Consider the following 9,653-nt stretch of genomic DNA (forward strand, 5'->3'; position numbering starts at 1 on the left):
ATGCAACACAAGTACATGCAAACAGGCACACTTTGCACATTTGTTGACGCACCATCAACAGAGCTACCACTTGTGTTTGCATGCTTTCTCTGTCAGTTCATTCTCATTTTGACAGAACAATGCATAATGACCAGAATGAACGAACCCAGTTTGCCATCCCCACTGTCACAGGAGGAGCTCAGTTACTTCACTAGCATACATTGGCTATTGGCCAGCCCAGTGAAAAACCAGTTTGATTTTGCATTAACTGATGGTTTATTAAATGTAGGCATCCAATTTGGTGTGCGGAAGGTGTTCCAATTTGTGTGTTGCATTGGAACAAAATCTTCATTGGAAGCCGATGCTTCATGCCCATCTGTTCTCCCATCTTTGTCCTTTTTGAATGTGTGCTGGTTTGCTGTAACTACGTTCCCTGCCGCAAGCCACAGCACACAGCTTCTTCAGATGCCCTGTGCCAATCAGCTGCAACTATTTCACCTGGTATACATGCTACTCATCCAGTGCGTTACACTATACAGCTGGCTGGAGAAATAACTCAGCCAAGCCTGCAATGCTTCAAGAAACAGCACATGGCCGTTTTTATTTATTTATCTTTTTACAATGTCTCTCCTCAGTGTATTTAACAGGCTGACGATGAAGAAACAGGGTCATTTCTTGTCGTTAAGTAAACTGCCAGCTGACACACAACTATTCCACCATGACGTAGATGAATGCAGGCTGCTATGAATGCACATGAATGCAGGCACACCCCCGCTCGTTATGTGGTTTTGAATTTGCCTCCCAGATGGCCGGTTTGTGGCGCCATCCAGGTTGCAGATTGCGCCCCACAAGGAAGACAGTAGTATAATACACAAGCCCTGGCCAAGGTCTGCATAAAGCTCTTAATCTGCATGCCAATTTAACAGAAGTGCTGCAGCAACTTATTTCAGCGTTTCTTGAAGCAACCATGTACAGAAATACAGAATGAGAACGGTTCCTCCAAAAATCCAATGAAACAAGATCGCACCGAATATCAATGCATCATAAGAAGATTACAATGACTACGCTGCACGTTTGTGGCTCCGGTATTCAGGATGTGCATTCATAGGACAACTCCAACGTAGAACTTGCAGTTATTAGTTGTACAGTGCTTTTACAGTATAAAATTACTCTGCGCATGAATCTGCTCCCACACAAATCGTAATTTCCGTCTTCAATCCATTTTAATCGACTTCAGAAAACTAAAAAATATCTGTCATCCCTAGGAGTTTGAATTATAACACGAGTAATGCTATAGCTCAAGACAATTGCAAAGTACGTGTCAGGGTACTATGCAAGCTATACTTCGGCTCAACATCTCTGTGCAGCGCAGTTAAGGATGGGACATGTGTCAACTAGAGCCAGTTGCGCTTTCTGAGAAGGGCATGGCCGTTGTGTGCTGCTGTTCCTACTAAGAAGCTTCCATTAAGTTGGTGTAACACAGAGGTGGACAATGGAGGAGTCCTTCAGTTTCTCTATTCTGGTTTGCTGATGCGACCCACAGCTTTCACTGCACTGCTTAAAATTAGTGACGCAAAGTATATAGTCGATGAATCGGAACCCCAAGCAGCAGTGATGAGAAACTGAGGTGTCCTCCTTAGCAATGAGGCTTTCTAAGAACATTCTAGCAAATGCAAGTGAAGTTTAACCTTTGCTCGGAGCAACTACTGGAAAGAACAGTATGCTTGTTTACAGCCAAGTCCCTAACACTTTTTCACTTGTGAATTTTAGTGGAGAGCAGCTGCCTCACCTGCTGCTGAAGCCTGTGCTGCCTCTCCTCCTCAAGTATGCGAGTCTGCTCCAGGATCTGCAAAAGGAAGGACACACTTGTACCACATTTTGCTCCCGATGGAAACCGTCACGAAGCATAGCAGATTCACATGGCAGAAGTTAAGCGAGACGAACGAAGTGCAGTGCTACAAAAAGTGTAGAGTCAGCCTAATTGCCTTTTGCTGCTGTTCCTAAACCATCCAGGAGTAAATTCATCTGAATTGGTCAATCGCTGCATACAATTATGGCACCAGCAATGCATTTTGCAATGTCACGCTACAATGATGAAAACTGATACTCGAGAGGTTGCTGCGATCTCTGTCAAGCTGCCAAGACTTCTGCACAGTGTAGCAGTTGCCTTTCTGGCACTTGGCACCAATCCTGTAGGCATTCGGTGCCTCATGACCAGTAACAGCCCTATCAGTTGCCTTTGAGGGTCGAATGTTAACAAATTACAAATAACAATTCGAATAATAGACTATTTTATTCCGTCTTCGAATTAACTGTTAGAATAAAAAAATAAGAAATCAGTATTTTAAAACGAATACGTTTCTAACAGCTTTCGAAGAGTGTAAATCATCAAGTTGCGGAAAATGTGAATAGGAGCAAAAGAGCAATAAATTTAATCCTGACAACTGTAGTGGACAAGGAGCTATGTGGTAGAGCGCCATACTCATTGCTCAGAAAGTTAAGACATTTCCTTCTAAACCACATCATTGCCTCATTTCAAGCACTCCTTATTAAAATACGATTGCTTATTTGTTCAGGACACTCCATTTGGACATTTATTAAACAATGCTTCCTCATAATGTGCAATGTCATGACAGAAACTTGTTAACATTGAACGATATGAACATAATTTTGTATTGATAAGTGAAAATGGCTTTTTCTTATTCGAATACTTTTTTAAAAGTATTCAATTCGATTCTGTCACTATTTAATTACCACGCCAATAGTTGTCTTCTTTACTAAAAATGTATTAGACACCTTCCCTCCTTGTCGTGCAGTGCCACATGTAGCCTAATTTGATTAGTAAAACAATACTGAAAGCTGTTATTCGTCTGTGATAAGTGGCTGCTGAAAGTTGTACAAGCATCCCTGAATTTTTATGCATAGTGCCTCTACATCCCGGCGCATGGAATAACCAAGTTTGCTCCCTTCTGCGCTCTCTATTGTTTCCTTCCATGTACGTGGCAAGAGTTCACATGGTACAGTTTCTTCTGAAGACTTATGACAAAGTGATTTTCATTCTTTTATTGAGCACTGCTAAAATACAACCGATGGTTGTATTTTAGCACCGCTTTGCCTTACCACGGGGAGCCCGAGCTCACCTTGCTCTCCCGTGTGTGCTTGTTTGAAGTTTAATATGACTACGCAGTGCAAGTGAAATACAAAAAACTATCCCGATGCAACATATTGTGGGCATAGTGTTATACGAAGTATTCTGCAGGTAGTTGGCTATCCACTGTTTAGGTTCCTATGCAGTGTTACTAGACGGATGGGCATGTTTGTGCAAAGTGAGAGTGTGCAATGTGAGAATGCTTGCGACGGCAGTAGAAAGGGGACGACGGTAGTATGATGGCGACAGCATGACAACACATTTCGTACTGTACCCCAGCGAGAAAATGTTACAATCTGGTTCATTATGACCTGAGCAGATCCCAAAGGCGGTACAAAGTTGCAAAAGGTCTCAAAGCACTACCTACCACAAGAAAAAAGACTGAAAAGAGTGGGCAAATCCCAATGGCAACTATGATTGGTGTCACATAGCATCTGAACGCGCTAACTGCCACAAAAGAATGGAGGGAACTAATCTGCTGCTGCTTTTACAAGCAACCTGATTGACACAAAAGAAGTGAACACGCATCTGTGGCCTAAAGACATAATGCAGATCAATGAGACCACCACGATGAAAGACACAGAGAGAGCCATTGCAGGTGCTTTCATCCTAATTTGTTGTGGTTTCATTTATACGACTCCTCCAGGTCCCAGAGCTACAGCAGGTACTATGAGAGGCACAGTAGTGAATGGCTACAGGTTGAAAGAGCACCGAAATCTCAGTACATGATCAGGCTGGGATTTTACTTTCATTGGAATGTAGCCTTCCGCTGTACAGAATATTGAAACTGCACTCACATCAGATTGGTACATTACAATCGCAGACAAATGACACAAACAAGAGATTACATAGTACACCACTTCTGCAAGTAACTACTCAAAGGTACGATCTTGATCTACTCTAATGTTTTAGCATGCGTTGCAAGCACAAATTCTGAACAGTGTCTTGTTGCATAGCTAGGATATAAGGCCTTGATTGGTGTAGGTTTTGCACTAACTGTGCAAGCCAAAATTGCACTGACCACCCACGAATTAGCAAAAGTGGAAATGAAAGAATGCCTTCCAGTTAACCCTAGCTTGCCTGTGTTTTAATTGTCCGCGATAGTACGTCCTCTGTAACCCTAGTGACGTAACACCATTGCATAATGCCTGTGAGATGCAATAGGTAAATAGGCTATGTGCGCACCAGGTTGTTGGCAAGGAATGGCGAACTACCCGCTCACCTTTTGCTGCTTCTCAGCTTCGAGCATGATCTGCTGCTGTTGTGCTTTTCCGAGGAGCTCCTTCTCTTCCTCGAGCAGTCGCACCTGTTCCTTGCCCAATACCTCCTTCTGGTGCTCCAAGAGCTCCTGAGGATGGGCACACAACAGGAGAAAGCCCATCAGTGCAGAAGGGACAACAAATATGCAAAATGAAGCGAGAGTAGTACGCTCCCGATAATGCAATTCTAATTACTGTCATCATGTTGTCATGATGATGATAAAATGACATAAATTGGTTAAGTTCCAAGAACAGAATATCTCAACCAGTGCCAAACTTGGGACTTTCTGTCTGGGAGTTTACGCTCCAGCTGATCCCACTACCATGACATCAATGAGATGCAAGAGCTAAGAGAACTAGTAGCTCGTGAGGTACCAATTCTGGTGTGCACCAAGGCTCATGAAGCAGTCATACACCCACACTAAGGTAAAAGAAGTTAAGCAATGACGGCACAGCGCAGGTGCCAAATAAACTAAAGAATTGGAGTAAATAACATTAGGAGGTAAAAGCTAGTGTTTAAAAAGTCTGTGGATTCAATGTTGCACTGCATAGTTCTGACAGGACACACAAGGAGAAAACCACACACACACACACGCGCACACACACACACACACACACACACACACACACACACACACACACACACACACACACACACACACACACACACACACACACACACACAAACAAACACGTGCGCGACTTGAAAACCAACAAGTCTACACGCAACCATTTCTCCAGAGATATGTGCAGTGTCCGACTTCAAACAAATGTTTTCTGCAACTGGCACAAAACGAAACACAGAAAGTTTTTATGCACGTAATATCTTGTACTAGCTGCCGATGCCAGTGCATCACACTTTCAACAAAAGTGCTTCTCAACAAAAGCTGTAAGCCTTTAGTTGGACAGGATTTCTTGGTCTGTGACCCAAGAAACAGCACCTCTCCTACATTTTCCTACAAGTTTTCTCGTATATTCAAATTATAATCCTATGCTGTCATGTCTGCAGGTTGTGTGTAAGTCGCACTGTACAAGCTTTATCACACATTTTACTTTGAGAGATTCAATTAGTTCAATATCGCAGTTGTGCTAGGTGGAGAATGAGGACGTATGCTGCACTTTTGCACACATGCGTGTGCGTGCGACGCACGTGTGCACACAATGTATCTGCGGTAGTAATCGACATTGTGGCAAACACTGTCGAAAAACAGTACCACCCAAAAACAGCCGCAATCACTCAAACAGACCTCAAACGGCAGCTGGAAAAGGGCTTTGTCTTTCACTTTCCGCATAACAGAATTTATGTTTTCTTGTGTATTCAAATTACAATCCGAAGTTGTCATGCCTGTGGCTTGTGTGAAAGTTATACCTTATGCACTTTCTGACAATTTACTTTTAAACATTCATTCAATTCAATAAGGCCCTTGCGCTTGACGAAGAGCCCAGAAGAATAAGAATGTATGCAGCACTCCTGCAAACGTGCACGCATGCGTGATGTATGTTGATCGTGATGGTGGCGCTTGTGTCACGTCGTTTAATGTTGGTGTTGCTTAATGAACGCCAGCAACAGCTTCGCTGTACATTTACCTTCACATGGTAGAACGGAGGCGGATTTTCTTTTTTTAAAGCTCACCAAACACAGCTTCCAAAAGTTAGCACAAGTGCTCTCACAAAATAAAACTGTTGCACAACTTCGCGATGCCAAAATGAAGTTGGTAGAAAAATTACATGTAGCTGCAAAGATGAGGTGCATTTAGCTCCAGAAGCCACCACGCTTCAGCTGCATCCCATGAGCATGCAACAAGTATTATTAGAGACAAATGCTAGTGAACCATGCTAGTGCAGACCATATAGCAGCACCACATAACCTGGCAGCATGGTGCAATTTCGCCATCCCAGCCACACTGGGTGCCTTCATTTCGGGCTAGCAGGAGTAATCCGATACTGTCCATGTCATTACTTTTCAAAAATTCACGACACCTCAAAACTAAACGCTTTGTTTGAGTCAATGCTCAGGCAGGCAGGAAGCCTTATTCGATTAATGGCACAGATGATTATAGATTACAGGGTTGTGACAGTCTACAAAACGTGACAGGGGCAGTCTTGACAGGCGAGTGCTGGCCTTCCAGGTTACATTACAAAGCTATTCGGTCTGTCTGTGTGCTTGTTTGCTTTATAGATTTTGTACCCTGTAATGCAGTAGAATAATAGCGCAATATTACAGGAAAAAGTAACATTACAGATGAGAGTTATGGGCAACACAGAACAAGTGCTGTCTAGCTGTGAAAGACTTTTATACACATTACTTTGTCATTTCACATTTCCAAGCCATAATTCAGTTCCGTATAGCCCAGGTTTACAAACCAGTACAATAGAGAAGTAAGCTAGTCACTCTACATTAAAACCACCTACTTACGTCTTGAAGCACCAAACTCTTAATGACATATGGATGAGGAAATGCAATTGCTGGAAAAAAGAATACAAGCCTGTATTGCCGTGTACGTCTTCTCTTTAAATGATTGCACAGGTTATAATGTATTCTACATTGTAAAAGCTTTAGGCTAGGGAACTGGGGCCAAATTCACAAAAACTCTTTGCCACTGGCCGACCGCTTTCGCTAATGTGTCCAACATGATGACTGGTAGACAGCTGTTCTTAAGAGGAGTTCTAGCGCAGCAACATTTTTGGTGTGTGCCAATGCTGGCCCTGACGAAGGAGTATGCACGAATATCAAGGCTTATCAAAGTGGGGAACCTGCTAATATGTTCAAAAGGACGGCAAAGGTCAAAACATACCTTGTCTTCGGGCTTTTCAATCGACGCATCTTCTTGCTCAAGAGCAGGGGCTTCCTGGGCACCCTGACAAGAAGAAGTACGGTATCAAGTAATGTCTCAAACGAGAGAGCGTTTCTGCGACGGCACTATTTTGGGTCCGAGTAGACGCAGACCAAAAGAATATCGAGAGCGACAACAGGGTGTCTGCAGAATCGACACCCACCTGCGAGTCTTCTTCAGTGTCCATGCTTTCTTCCTGCGCTGGAGTCACCTCCTAGCAGCAAAAATACGAACGTGAGCACACAAAACTGACAAGCGCCCGGCTAATCGCAACTGGTAAAGCGAAAAAGCTGCCGCTCGTGGTTTCGTTAAACCAGCTGTCGATCGCCAAAACACGCAAACACTCCAATTGCAATTGCACATCATCAATGGTTTGCACTTACATTTTCTTCGTCTATCGCGGCCTGGAGCCTTTTCACAAGGTCGGCCTTCAGTCCTGCGATCAATGCGAAAGACGGCGAGTCAGCACCGAAACGAACCTTGAAAGCAAAGTTGCACGCACTGACACATAACCCGGGAACGGAAAAATAATTAGGAAATGCACAAAGTCTTAATCACTCTAAGGACTATGTCTTTTCGACAATTTGTGAAGTCACGGAGGCTAAAATTGCTGATCACAAATGCTACGGACTCCAAAGAGTACAACCGGCCGGCGTGTGCGTCACAACACCGCTCGTGTAACACAGTCTCTAAACGCGCGCGATTTAACATATCTGGATCCCAAATCGAGGATAGCTGTATTGTGTTATCTGTATTGTTACCTGATGTTGATAATCCGCGCTCTGATAGTTTCTCCTTTAAATCAACAACGCGCAACTTCGAGAGATCGCCACCACTGCGGGACGCCATTTTGGCAAACAACTGATTCGACTCAACTTCGCAAACAAAGAAATATATAAGGTTGGTGGCGCTGTAAGTTGTGTAAAATTATGATGCTGCCAAAGATGCTAAGGTTGGTAAAGTTGCGGAAGCATTGCACACAAATACACGCAAAGAGATTTCATTGAAACAAGCAACGTTATAATCGCTTGCTTCACTGAAAGTTACGCGGGTATACGTTAAAATTAAATTATAGCGTTTTACGTGCCAAAACCACTTTCTGATTATGAGGCAACGCTGTAGTGGGGTACTCTGGAAATTTAGACCACCTGGGGTTCTTTTAACGTGCACCTAAATACGCGGGTGTTTTCGCATTTCGCTCCCACCTAAATGCGCCGCCGTGGCCGGGATTCGATCCCACGACCTCGTGCTTAGCAGCCCAACACCGTAGCCACTAAGCAACCAAGGCGGGTATTCACTGTCACATTTGCAAGTGTTTGCGTTGTAATTAAAGGCGATGAACGCAGTAAACCAGAAAATTGCACCCTTTCAGTGGGTTTTACTGTCGCGAAAGCTGCTTATGACTAGCGAGGGGTGCCGTTGTGGAGAGCTTTGTCTGTCACCTTCTCGATGTTTTTCTACTTTCAAGTTTGCTGGCACTCTCCTAGTATAACCCAACAAGCCATTGTCATGAACTTAATTTTGACCGCCTGGAATTCTTCAACATGCACCTATATAAGTATACGAGCGTATTTTGGATTTCACCTCCATCAATTCCTGGTGCTAGGATAGGAGCTAGGCACTCATCGGTGCTATGTACATCGTGAGGAAGACAGCCACATACACGCAAAATTTACATACCGACGACTCACTTAGCGGAACATCAAGCTAAAGGCCAATTGAAGTTATAACAAGTAAGACGCCCATGCATAAGCAAATTTTGCGCGTTGAAAGACACAGACGCTGACAACCTGAGCAAAATGAAGTTTGAGAACGGGCGCATATATAAGCCACGCGTCCTTTAACTACCATGAAGCAGGCAGACACCACATCCGAAGGGCCGCTACTGCCAAGACTCTGAGTACTCTTTACCTTATTGGCACAGATCAAGGGAGAGAAGTAACAGTACTTACGCGTCACAGGGGTTATAGGTCCGCGACGTAGAACCAACGGTCGACGACCGTCAAGAAACTTCGAACTGCTGGGAACCGTTTCACTTACGCTCCTCTATAGCTCGCTCCTCGAAGCTGCGCAGGCGTTGAGAGCACTTGTGTGATCTTTCATGTGCGTTTGCCCGCGTTTCGTCGGTGGACGGTCAGCTTTGCGCAGCTGCATGATCCACGTGTCACGTGCACACGCGGAACCGAGCCGCGAAAAAAACAAAACAACAACGCGGTAACAGCAGCTGCAGCAGTTCGGGCGCTCGAATGTTTTAGGATGCGTTGCGAACACATTTAGACGACCTACACGTCGCATGTCATTTTGATTGAATAAAAGGCACGCCAGCGCGCACTCTATAGCATTTCCTCTCGGAGATGGCCTAGATCGCCTGCTTTCCTCAGCGGGAAAGCAGGTTTTTTTTTTTTCGCATTTTAGCACAGTCGAGCTTCGTAT

The 9,653-nt window shown here is 44.1% G+C and overlaps 1 protein-coding gene across 3 annotated transcripts in view; it reads right to left on the bottom strand.

Annotated features, from left to right (window-relative positions):
* The window catches only part of LOC139053387 (splicing factor 3B subunit 2-like), a 56,307-nt gene extending 46,959 nt beyond the window's left edge, over positions 1-9,348 (bottom strand). For 2 of the 3 annotated variants that reach the window (XM_070530402.1, XM_070530400.1), the window contains exons 1-6: positions 7,982-8,091; positions 7,604-7,656; positions 7,384-7,434; positions 7,182-7,244; positions 4,350-4,475; positions 1,769-1,825 (exon numbers count right to left, since the gene is read on the bottom strand). In XM_070530402.1, coding sequence (XP_070386503.1) covers positions 1,769-1,825; positions 4,350-4,475; positions 7,182-7,244; positions 7,384-7,434; positions 7,604-7,656; positions 7,982-8,069 — 438 coding nt within the window. In that variant the 5' untranslated portion in view covers positions 8,070-8,091. Of the gene's footprint in view, positions 1-1,768; positions 1,826-4,349; positions 4,476-7,181; positions 7,245-7,383; positions 7,435-7,603; positions 7,657-7,981; positions 8,092-9,172 lie in introns of those variants that run through there. The other variant, XM_070530401.1, reaches the window with a different exon arrangement.
* Between the last annotated feature and the right edge of the window lie 305 nt (positions 9,349-9,653).

This window comes from Dermacentor albipictus, unplaced genomic scaffold (assembly GCF_038994185.2).
Source record: "Dermacentor albipictus isolate Rhodes 1998 colony unplaced genomic scaffold, USDA_Dalb.pri_finalv2 scaffold_107, whole genome shotgun sequence".
Taxonomy (NCBI): domain Eukaryota; kingdom Metazoa; phylum Arthropoda; class Arachnida; order Ixodida; family Ixodidae; genus Dermacentor; species Dermacentor albipictus.